At 37.8% G+C, this 12,965-nt stretch overlaps 1 protein-coding gene across 1 annotated transcript in view; it reads right to left on the bottom strand.

Moving 5' to 3' along the window:
- Positions 1 to 12,965, bottom strand: part of PTPRD (protein tyrosine phosphatase, receptor type D) — a 1,990,398-nt gene that overhangs the window by 98,483 nt on the left and 1,878,950 nt on the right. The window contains exon 32 of the mRNA XM_019517599.1: positions 9,311 to 9,434. Coding sequence (XP_019373144.1) covers positions 9,311 to 9,434 — 124 coding nt within the window. The remainder of the gene's footprint in view (positions 1 to 9,310; positions 9,435 to 12,965) is intronic.

The raw sequence follows: 12,965 nt of genomic DNA, 5'->3' as shown, positions 1-12,965 counted from the left end.
AGACAGGTGAGCCTGGAGCTGGCATGGGGTGTGCAGGGTCAGGGCTGTGCATGCTGGTCCCCACCTGTACCACGGGGCTGGTGCCAGCAGCAAAGGAACTGCTGCGGCTGGGCTGCCTCGAAAGGCAGTCTTGCTGCAGAGCAGCCCCAGCCCAGCTGCATGCCCAGAGAATGGTTCAGAGGGACTGAGGGACAGGCTGGATCCACTCAGCCGGTGGTGTCTGGTCATGCTGCTGCCTGCCTGCTGGAGTGGCATGGAGGAAATAACCTGTTGTGGAGGCAGGAGGCCTGATCACGGTTTTCCTGGGTGCAGGCCTCTTCCCAGTGGGGGGAAGGGGTCGTGCTGCAGGACAAGGAAAGCTGCTGTGGGTCACGGCAGTGCTGCAGGGGCCTTGGAGGGCTCTGGGTCCCAATGCTGCCGTGCAAAGTACACTGCAGCTCTGTCCACCCTGTGGACTTCTTTCAGGAGCCAGATAACATGAAAAATGTCACTTCTGTCTGTGCCCTAGTCTAACCTGTCTAGGTTGAACCAGTTTGCAACAGAACAGACATGCAGGCACATGCCTGCTGTTGCTCAGGCCAGTAGAAACTGAACATCTGTATGAAGCAAAATCTCTGCATGAAAATATGTTATCATTTATTATAACAGTAGAGTCCTCAGCCTGTCTGCTATGGCCATTATGGCCAGGTAAATACATTATACTTTTACCAGTATAAGTGATCAGAAATTGGTCTATACCCATTTACTCAGCCTCCCAGTCATCTTGTCCCATTTACTCACATATATACTCATGCACACAGGAAACTTTCACTCAGCTTCAGAAATCTTCACCTCACTCGCCCCTCCCATTCCTACAAACTACATATACTGTCTATTTTCTCAGTCACTTTCCCAAAACACATACAAATATACAAATCCCTTCTGGACCTTATCGTATTATTCTCTGAAGTGGCTAGTAATTTTTTGTCTACCTAAATGCAAGTGCACAAGTATATTAATAAACCTGTAAACAGAGAAGAAGTGAATCAGTCATCACAGGGGACTATATATAAATACTAAAATATCATTTTATGGAGTCACTTCTTTGCCCATAACCACTTCTCTGAGATAAGAAAGCTGGAAAATCCTGTGTCAAGTCTAATACCACAAAAATTATCACGACAGCCAGTTTGACTGCATTATGATGAAATCCTGCAAAACTTTGTTAGCTGTCATAGCTTGAAGGCATTTTGTCCACAAGTCAAGCAGCAATTGCCATCATTAGTTAAATCTAGGTGCAACAGGGGGCCAGTTTTTCTGGCGTGCCCGTTTCATGTGCCCTGAGTCAGGAAAGGGACAATGGACCAGATTGTACATTCAGTTCACACAGTATGAACCTGGAGTAACATTAGTGGCACAAATAGTATTACTCTAGCTTTATATTGTTGTAATTGAGCATTGAATTTGCCCAGCCTCTTCATCATCCTTCTCCTTATAGAAGTCTGACCAATGAAAGTGTCCTAGTTTCTGTCTCAGTTAAAGACTGGGCTTCCAGGTGGTATAAAAGAATTTTATCACATCTATTCTATAGGTAGGGATGACCAGAGTCTGTAGGCTTTCGCTTCTCCCTGGCAGTGGGCCTCTAACACTATGATGCCAATAATAGTTGAATGTAGGATCACAGATAGCTTCAACTTCTAAAATATCTCAGAAGAAAAAAAAACTTTATAAAAAGATGATAAAAACAATGAAAGCAAATTACTCCGTAACATAATTCAAATATAAAAAGATAAGAATTTATAATTATAAGTATTATAATTATTAAAGAAAAAGCATACTCTTTTTGGTTAGTGATTTACTATTGAACTTTTTTCACATCATAAAATAAGAGTAAAACAATCGCTACACTCTCTGCATACACAGGTAAGAGAGATTCAAGACCCATACAAGGGGACCAGTAATGCAGACCTCAGCATTATTTCATTGATTCCCTGAAGAAAGTTGTCACCTTAAATAGCTTTAATTAGACTTCACATTTTATTCACAGACTGAAATCACATCATGAAATTGTCTCAAGTCTTTACAAAGGCTAAATACTGCGTAGTCTTTCTATTTAAGACAAATTAAACCATAAACCTTTGTTTCTGTGCTGCCTCTCTAAAAGATGCGCTGTTAAGTACAAAAAAAAAGAGTCTGAAGTAATAGGATTAAATTCTGTCATGCTTGTGAACAATTAACTTGAGAAAATGTAATGATGAATTGAAAATGCTGATGAAGCTGTACTATCAGCTTAAATCAATCACTGATGTTTTGAACTATGTCAGGGTGAAATGAACTAAAACAGCTATTGGAAGCACATAAAAATGTTGTTTATGAGAAAGTTCTCTTGTAACAAGATATGTGTTGGTAAGGAGATTACTAAATTCAAGCAGCAGCGTGGTACAAAGGTTGTGTTTTAGAAGCTCAATGAAAAAAGAACAATATAGCAAAAATCTTATACTAATAAATATTGATGAAACTAAGAACTTTCACAAGGGATAAGGAAAATGTATATATCAAAGTAATTTAAGAAAGGATGGGAAAGAAAAAAGTGGAAAAAGATAAATTATTAGGGCTGGGAGGTACACAATATGGCTGAGGGCTTGAGGATTAACTTAATAGGATCAGAAAAGTTGTGGGGGGAACAAAAGAGAGAGACAGAGAAATAGCATTTCAAGCGAGAAAGGAAATAATGAAAAATAGAGCTGTAGAAGGAAGAACAGAATATGAAGAATGGCGGAAAACTGGTGAGAAGTAGGGTTGGAAGGAATGGAGGTGGAAACCAAAAAGGAACAGACATGAAAAGAGTGAAGGTGAGGAGTGAGTACTCACAGTTACTCGCATGGAGGAACTGAGAGCAGGAATGATCTACTTGGAAGGAGAAAGGGACAATCTACAAAATGTCTATCTAGGAAAGGAAACATGTATAGATGAGCAAAGAAGGCTGAGAGGCTTTTCTTAGAGGAAACAATCATTTATAGAAGATTTCAAATGTTTAAAATTATTCAACAGAAAGATATGTGACCAGGAAAGGATGGAAAAATAGGAGGAGGGGGAAAAAAAGGAGATAAATTCATAAATGAAGTTACTGAGAGCCATAGATAGTAATGGCCCAGTGTCATTACCATGACTACAATGCATTGTGATGACAGTATCCTATTAACAGAGTATTCCAAAGGAAATACTGAAATGCAATATGAGGGCATCATACTGTGATTATTTTGTGGCTCTCAAAACTCAGTTTACTGATAAAGTTCTCCAGCTCTTCAAGGTTGAGTAACATTTATAGTATCTATCAAAGGAAGTCCTAACTAGATGTAAATATTAACATGAAGGTGTACATGACACACTATAATTCAAAGAGTGTTCATACTAATTATAAACTAAAACCCTGCTTCACTCAAGAACAGTTTAAACTTTTTAATGCAAAATCATTTTGCAGGAAGGTGATTTTATTAACAGAAATTACATTAAACCACTAAAAGCCAAATCTTTGTTTCCCTGTAAAATCTTTGTTCCACTAAACTAATGGACTTTTTTTAAAGGGTCTCCTTAAAGGACACAAGGTGTGAAGGACACAAGGTAATGTGTATGGGGAATGGATGGAATAATTTCCCTATGGTCTTCTTGAAGTTCAGCCCTTCTCCGCCCTGCTATCCTTTTGTGCAGTAGTTCTGCTGTGTTTAAAGCATTCTGCATCTGCAGAAGGGAAGGGGCAGGAAATCACTTGAAGCCCTTCATCTTGTTTTTGTTAACAGAGCACAATAAAACTGCAGTGTGACAGACAGTGCAAGTAACTTCTGTACCAGAGCTGTCCTTAACTATTTAGCAAGTATTCAACAATTTGAATTTGCCAGAGTACTTTCTATATCCAAAGATCGTGACCTAAATATTGAATGGTGATTGAGTGGGAACTAGTGACTTGGTATTAAATAAGAATATTAGCAGTTTCTTGCCTTTTTTTTCATAAAATTTATCTTCAAGGCACAGATTTCCTGCAATTCACATTCTCATTTTAAAGGTGCTAAAATTGCCCATTAGACAAATAATCAAGCTGTTGTAATATGATAGATATTATTTACACTTGAATTTTTTCAGTTGCTACTATTATGCAAATCTATCTGCAGACCTTTATAAAGGACTGGCAAATCTTTATATGAAATTGTTAATGATTTTATTTCCCACTATTTTAAATCCTCCTTTGATGTTTAAAATGAAATGTCTACCTGTACTAATTTTATCAGTTTCTATTTAACAAATATTGGGCAAATTTTCTTCTCTCAACTCTATATGGATTCATGCCTAAGATTGTGATTGTGATATTCTGTTCTCCATTTACAAACTAGTCAGGGGCCCATTTACAAAGTAGTCATGTGGGATCAACAGGCATTGGCCATTTACAAACTAGTCAGGGGGGACCAACAGGCATTGGGAGAATCCCTGTTCCCCTGAGCACCACCAGGAGTGACAAGAAATAACGGTCACAAGCTGGCAGAGGGTAGATTCAGACTAGACATCAGGAGGTGCTACTTCACTGTCAGGGTGGCTAGGATCTGGAACCAACTTCCAAGAGAAGTAGTGCTGGCTCCTACCCTGGGGGTCTTTAAGAGGAGGCTGGATGAACACCTTGCCGGGGTCATTTGACCCCAGTACTCTTTCCTGCCATGGCAGGGGGTCAGACTCAAGTCCTTTCCGACCCTACCAACTATGAAACTACTATTGGATACCACCTTTTGCTCTCCTCTCATATGTCCCTCCCAAAGATAACAGACCATCACTGAAGAGTTTACTTTGCATGTTGGAATCTAAGTCTAAGTGGTATTTTTTATAGATGGAATAGTCAAATCATCATAACCAACTTCAACTTACCTTCCAAAGGGACAAAAGTTGGTAAATGGAAATTAGGGGTGTCATATGGTCTGTGTGCCAGATATGGCCTGCAGAGCCACTCTATCCAGTCCACAGGTCTTTTGGAGGGCAAGTGAATTTGGGGGCAGGGATAGCAGAGGGAAGGGCCTGCCACAGATTCCAGGTACTCTGGGGCCTCAGTATTGATGGCCAACAGTAGCAGGGGCCAAGCACTGACACAGCCTCCTTACTTCATGGACACTTGACCTGCCACTATTCACCCTGTGGCTGTCACTGCTGCTTTTGCAGCTAATGGCTCTCTGCAGCTGCCACTGGCCCTGTAGATGTGGCTGGTGAGGAGCCTGCTGGCCACATTCAGAGTAGGGCACAGAGTGAGTTTGATATCTTTGGTTTCAGCCAAAGAAAGAAAATAATTTTTCAAACAACGTGAATTAAGAATTTCATTAATACTATTTGTGGATGAGTGTTAGGGATGTAAGTATCATTCAAAAATATTCATTTAACCTCCTTTAATTATATTGGTTAAATGATTAACTAATAACACAGCAGCTTGGAAACAGCTGCTGCTGGGAGCCACTCTGGGCTCTTGGAGCCCTTTGGCGGGGGGAGGAGGCAAGAGCAGCCAGACAACACAGTCCACAGGGAGGAAAGGAGGGATCATCTGTGAACAAGCAGATGATTGCTAAATTGATGAGTCATTAGGCTGCTCCCTGTTTTCCTTTTAGGCTATGGGTAGTAGTCCCCCTCACCCCTCCCCTCCCCTCCCCTCTTCCTTGCTCCTCCCTCCCTCCTGCTTGCCCTGCTGTCTTCTGATTCCTGCTGAAGCACCATGTGACTTCTCTTACCCCCTCCCCTGCCAGACTGTACCCACCCTCAGCTAAAGGATAACAGGTAAGCTAACCAGTTACCACTACACTTATCAGTTTAATGATTGCTTGGTTAAGCTTTCACATCCCTCCTGAGTGTTTTTGTAATTGGGTGGAATTCTCAATTTTAGAAAGAACACAGGTCCCAACAAATAACTGTCTTGCATTATTAGTCACCTTTCCATTGACTTTAATAAGCTTTGGATGAGGACCATGGCTATTTCAAATCCTAATAAATAATCCTATGAGGATATATAAAAAAAAAGTTATAGAGTCCAAATTCTGTATCTGACTGAGTAGATACTGAGTATTACTGTGAAAAGGTATTTCTGTAACAATATTAAAATAATTTATTTCCATGGTAGCTTGAAAACAAATGCAGATGTCAAATAAATGAAATACTAGGAAGCCAATGTATTTTCATACTAGGAATGCTTTTTTTTATTTACAGGATGACAAAATGGTGTAATGAAGTCTTAAAACTTGAAACAAAAAGACTTACGAAACTATATTAAGATCACCATATTAAGTTTAGCAACTTACACACATAAAAGAACTCTGGGATATATCCATATACAGAGGTAGTTAGCCATGAAGTCAGGAAGGAGGCAGGGAAGATTTGCACCATATAGTTTAAATCAGATACTTGATTTAGTTAGTCTATATGGTGCAAACCTACCCAGTCTTTTTCATATATTTAAACATCCCTACAGAGATTCTACTAAAAAGACAGAGTTAAATAATTAATTCATTGCTGTTTTCAAGTCAAATATTTCAGATATAAGCAAGCATGTCATGGTTAATTTGTGGTGCTTAGATTGTCATAAATTGAGGTTAAAACAAAGGTAGGAAAATCACTAGGTGGGTTAAAAAAGCAATGAGTGAGTGTAACTTTACCACTGATACTTTGAGTGGCTGTGATTATGTTTTTCTGCATTTAGGATCATTGGTGATTTTGAAACATTAATAATTTTAACTTCCTCAGAATATTTCTGCTGTAAAAAGGGAAATCAAACACTGCAGTTTAAATGTTATGCTTTCTTGTTCCCTTAAAATACTACTTTCCCAGAGAAAATCCCTTTTGAAACTTCCATAGATATGCTACTATATTATATTTAGAACTTTCTTTTAGCTCTTTCATTTTTTTTCTATTTTAAAAACTAATCTATGGGCTAGTTTACTTATCTTTGGTTACCTCAATAAACATTTTCTTTTTCTACTTTTTTTTTTTCCAGTCTAATGCCATTTCCAGCACATGTTCATTTTCTTTCAGGAAAGTCAAATGTTTTAGGTCAGTAACGTTACGGGGAATCTGGCAGGACTGAACTCAGGCACTGGTTAGCTTAGTAATGAATCAACAAATCAATTTATTTGCAATTTAAATGTTCTCCTCTTTCCAGTCAAAACCCAGTGAAACTCATCTTCCTTGCCTCAGATTTAGTTGCATGCAATTTTACCATTTGCTCCAAAAAACTTTTAAACAACTTAGAAAAACATCACTGTAGAGTCAGTCAGAGTTCCTGATTATTTAGGTATTTATTAAAAATTTTATTTAGCCTGGTTTGTACCTGGAACACCAGATAAGAAGTGTTCTTTTATTTTCTTTTTTTTGGAAAAATATAATGAAAGAGCTCTAATTACAGTTTATTCTTTGGTGTTGAACTAGATATTTCTATAGAGTAAAGTGAGAAAATGTAACTGACAACACTGAAAAATTTAGTCAATACCAGTTAAATGAGCTCCATAGGTGGAAGAAATGTAAGCAGATTATTATATGCAAATTTTTTAAGGCAATCATTTACATTTTCTAATATACTTGAGGAACTACGTCTGTGTTATCAAAGCCTACGATATGCAGCTGCAATAAATTAGGCAAAGATGTAAAGCTCAACCCGTAGGATCGTGTTTTCCTTCACTGAGCATTTACTGGCTATGCATAGCACACTAGAGAATTGATTATACCTATAAATACAGTCCCTGCTGTATCCAATGTCTGCAGATTTGGAGTAGCCAAAGATAAGGTGTTGTTTAGGACTACAGATTAAAATGCTGTGCAATTTAACATGTGGCATGTTAAAAGTGAAACAACTGTACCTTGTGTAGAGAAATCAGGTACTAAAAGTCATTTGTCATTTTAAAGCTGACTCAAGCTCTTCCATTCAATATACAAGGTCTATCAAAACTCACTACAGGCAAATTTTATTTTATCATTTAAATGGTCCCACTAAAACATGCAATCCATCACATTACAGCAGTCACAAATGCACTGCTGTAAACTTGGAAGAATAAACTGAAAATCTGACTTGATCCTAAGCAGCAGCTTACTCAGTTGGTAATCAGAGGTAACCAGTAAATAAATCCTCTGAATGATAATCAGTGAGTCTTGTTGTTTTAGCAGTTGGGAAAATAGGTAGATTATGGACCTGATCATTTCAAGCTGAGTGCAGCACAGGGCAGAAGTCTGAAATGATCAGGTTCTTAGAACTGGCTGCCAAAGACGGATAAAACTAAAAGCCTGGCATGTACACAACCATGCGCATCTTCAGGCAATTTTGAGGTTTCAGAAATACAAATATTTGAATTACTTCCATGTAAAATTTGTTCTCCGATGGGGATGGGCTGCAAAGAGAACATAACTCCAGTGCTCCATATTGCTGCAGGGGCTCACAAAAGCTTTTTGGGTGTAATTTAGTGTGCCAATTCTGATTTATAAATCCCTAAACAGTCTGGCGTCACATATTTAAAGGACTGTCTTTTCCCTAAAGTCAGATTAGACCAATCTCCTCCAACTACCATCAGTGCAACATATTTGCTTAGCAAACATGTGTGGGAGGTCATTTTCAATAATCACTCTTCAACCCTGGAACTCCTTCCTTGTTGTCTCCTTCCTTTGTGTCTTTTGGAACTGCTACAAGACCTTCCTATTTGGGCAGGCATTTAGCAAGCAACCATAAGCTGAGATATTGTTTAGCAGGTTCCTGTTTTATATTTTGTACTGTTTTATAAAGAGTTTTCCTGTTTTATAAGATCTGTTGTTTTTCTATTGTAAGCCATCCTGAGTCTCTTTTTCAAAGGGTGGCATTTATATTAAATACATACACAACTACAACACATTCTTGCACCAAAAAGACATGGTGCATTCTTTTTTGGCTTGAGCATTTTCACCAACAGTAAGGATTCAGTGGTTAGAAACTTTCAGTACTCAATTATGCTGATAGTATGAGAAATAGCTCATGTGCTCTTAAAGCTGTACGGGGTCTGCAGAGCTAGTAAGAGAAAAAATAATGGCAACTTAGATTAGTAAAGAAAAGTACATAGATAAGACTTTATAATGCACATAGGAAGATATAGGGAGAAGATGTGTTGAGTAAAAAAAGCTTCCCCTTTGCTACATGTGACCCTGTCTCAAATTTTATTGAGAATGAATGCTTGAAAAGGATTATTACTAAAGGAAATGTTAAATTAACTGATGTTCTCACATAACTTACAAGACAAGAGCAGATAAATGATTATACCAATTTCAGGATTTAATTAGAATGTATTAAGAGTCTACTTACCTTCTATAGCTGAGAGTAGAACACGAGAATGGTCATATGCAATTACATTGGCATATCTATTCTTTGGTTTGTTTACTTCCAGGTTAGAATGCTCCCACGTGAACTGCTGGCCAGGATCAATTGACTTAAAAAAGTTAAAATAAAAAAAAGAAAGAAATTAATAGATAACGACCACAGGATTACATGAATCAGACTGGAAGCAAAGAATATGCACCAATAGTTTAACTCTGAATATACCATGGCTTTATAAAAAGGACTACAAAGTCAAAACCCAAGTGTACTGTGCTGCAGCATGACACTATGCATTCAACCACAGCCTAAGAGAAAATGCAGCCTGTCATAATGACACTTATTGACTGTTACATTTAGTTCTCTAATATAGATCCTTATTTTTTCTCATCTGAAAGAGAAAAACAAGGTAGGGAAGGTTCATTTTCTGTATGGATGGACAAACAGAAATTCTAAAATAACATGCATGAATAGTAATTGGAATTGAATAGCAATTCAGTGATAATTAGTTATGATTTCTGACCTGTGGTTTGGCATATACTCCACAAAAATATCTTTGACTCTTTTGTCACATATGGATAATAAAAATTCTGATGTGGTTCAGACTTAGTTTTGAATATGTGCTAGATTATGGTCTAGAACAAGTAGAATACAAATATTGTTTACTACTTGTATGTGTAAAAACACTAGACTGAGGAAGGTTCTATTGATCAGATCCTATACAATACACATACTGGGGATGTTATAAGATTCTAGAAACATCTAGTTCCTAGAATCCCAACTGAGTTTTAGGTATGAGACAGGCACAAAGTTGCATACATCTATAAATACTGTGGGAACCTGGTGCATGTGCACAAAATATAGAGGTCTCCACATAGTTTAGGTGGTTGTTGAACAAATCTGAGGGTTTTCAGAACTGCAATTTTATGTTCTTAAACTGAAACTTCTGTTCTTAAATTCTGCCTCAATCCCACTTTTTTCAATTAATCTTTGACTTTAGAAATAATCTTACAGACAATTGTATCTCCTGCCTGAAGAAGAGAAAAAAGAATAGTTGGTCTACAGTCACTTAGAATATAGAGGCACTATTCATATATCTACATTCTAGGCACATGCCCTCTGGAGTTAAATTTGGTATCTTATAGTCAATATGAGAAATATTGATGTGTTTTGTGGTGTTTTTTCAAAAAGGTGACGTTCAGAGCAACAGTAAAATACAAAAACTGTAATGAAATTGTTGTACAAGGTTATTAGTTGCCCTGAATAGCTACTGAATGAGTTACAATTGTCATTATTCTAGAACAGTTCCTCTGATTCACGCTATTGTATAATATCATGTGATCCCACTTTCTACAGCAGGAATGAATGGCCATATGTGTCTAGAGAGATTTTCAAAAGCAGGTATAACACACAAAGCCAGATTCTATTCTATTCATTAGGCATCTAAGTGGACTTAGGTGCCTATGTGTGATTCTATTCTACCTGAAAAAAACACCATTGTAACACACTGGATGTGGCTACATGCAATTATAGAGCTAGAATAAAACTGTGGAGCTTATTGCTCCGGAGTTTGTTGCATCTGGGTGCACCATTTGAACATGTGCCTAGGAGCAAATAGCTGTGGTGCAATAAGCGCTGCAGTTTATTCATCTGCAGCACTTGGAGCCAGGGTCCCAGCTGGCAAGAGGTCCTGGGGATCAGGCTGCCAGCCCAGGGATGCTCTCCCCAGATCAATTTGCTGCACAGGGGTTGGCTGGGGCATGAGGGTGTCCCAGTTCAGAGCTAGTTGGTAGGCAGTCCCTGCACTGAAGCATCCTTGTGCACCAGCTAGCTGGGCAAAATCTACATGTATGCTGCTGCAGCATTTTTTACTCTGCAGCTGGATAGTACTTGTATTTACTGCAGCCTAATGGCGGTTCATGTGTAGACACCGAGACTTACTGTACAGCTAATTAGTCAATTGCACAGTAAATGTCTTATGTAGATGCACCCACTGTCATCTTACTATTAGGATTGAGTCACACAAAAAGCATCAAGGAAAGGAGGATCCACCCACCTTTTGTATTAACAGTTTTTCAGGGTGGAATAGAATCTGGGCCATAGTACCCACCTCCAAGCACAAAATGGGAATTTTTCAAAGTCCCTATTTATATCTTTAGGCACCCAAATCCCTTTAAATGAATGGTCCTAGCTACCTACTATTATACTGTTCTGATGCAAATGATACTGGAATGGATGGATCATAATCAATAAAAGTATTAAGGCCCTGTCAATTAACCTAAATCCCAACAATTTCAGCAGGCAAGGCTTATGGTTAAGAAGACACAATAGAGAACAATAAAGCATGTCTTGGAAGTTTATTCCTGTGATTTTCAAGTTTGCAGCCAATGAAGAAGATGATGTAGGGATAATAGTAGGCAGTACTTGAGCATTTTGATACAAGTTACCAGTGTAGGAAAAATATGTCTGTGCCATAAAGACAGGGGGGTCTAAAAAGGCCAGGGGTCTCTAAGACTAATGGAACTGAGAAGAGAAAAGGAATAGCAGTTGTGTAATCTCATTGAGAATATACATCCAGAATATCTGAGACACTAGAATTTCTTTGGGTGATCTTTTGCTGGACCAACTACATACATAGCTGGGATAAAGTTAGATAAGCTTTCACATGCAGGACTTTCTTCTTCAAGTGACCTGAGGAAATGTCTTGCATGTGAAAGCTTGCTTAACTGTACCCCAACTATGCACTTGGACCACTAAAGGATATCACCCGAAGTCCTTGCCTCTCACATAATTCATGGACCATCACAGCTACAGCAGCATTCTAAACTACTGAAAATAACTGAACAATTAATTTTACAAGAACAAACAGCAGTGTACTTTGTCCCAAAAATTTAGGAGTTAAACTACAGTAGCTGTGTGTAATGTTTTACAATGAATTAGAATTTAGTACTTAAACTCAGTTATCTTCCAGCTAAATAATTAAATATTGTGATCCTGAAATGGGAGATGTCACTGAGAAAGTGCCAAACTCTCGTTCTGCAAATTTAACTTTTCAAGATATATGATAATCTAAAGTTCTGATCTGCCAAATATTCAGTACCTTCTTGAGAAGTTATTTCTCTTTAACCCTTATCAAATTGTCTCCCACAGGCTATGGTTCAACTAGAGATAAGTCAAACTGCCCAAATTAAATTAATCCACCAGTTCAGTAATACTGTTAATCTTTTTTAGTCAAATGTTCTTTTCATCTAGCTACTTCATTTATGATAAGATATGCTACCTACAATGAAACTGGAAAACAGAAAATAATTCTCTTGACTCCTCTTCACAAGTTGTGTCCTGTTTCACTACATTGCTTTGTGTCAATGTTGGATTACAATTAAATGAAATAAAAGGTGAGGTCGAAAGACAAAGTTGACTCCAAGTTTGATAGATCCTCAACTTGCATTGCTTTCTTACAGAACAAGATGCAATTAAAAAGAAAGAGTGTCTTAATGGTCTTTGATTCTGTACTTGCCCATCTGTATCTATAATTCGATCTGATTAAATTATTTACTGCAAGAAGCATATATTGTATAAAGTTTTCCAAACTGAAAAACATGAAATTTAAGGTGGTGAACTTGATTGAAGAAATCAAATTAAAATG

The sequence above is a fragment of the Gavialis gangeticus genome, unplaced genomic scaffold, assembly GCF_001723915.1.
Source record: "Gavialis gangeticus isolate Ggan-Ray unplaced genomic scaffold, GavGan_comp1, whole genome shotgun sequence".
Taxonomy (NCBI): Eukaryota; Metazoa; Chordata; order Crocodylia; family Gavialidae; genus Gavialis; species Gavialis gangeticus.
The sequence above is the reverse complement of the archived record's forward strand: the minus strand, read 5'-3'. Positions and strand labels throughout refer to the sequence as shown.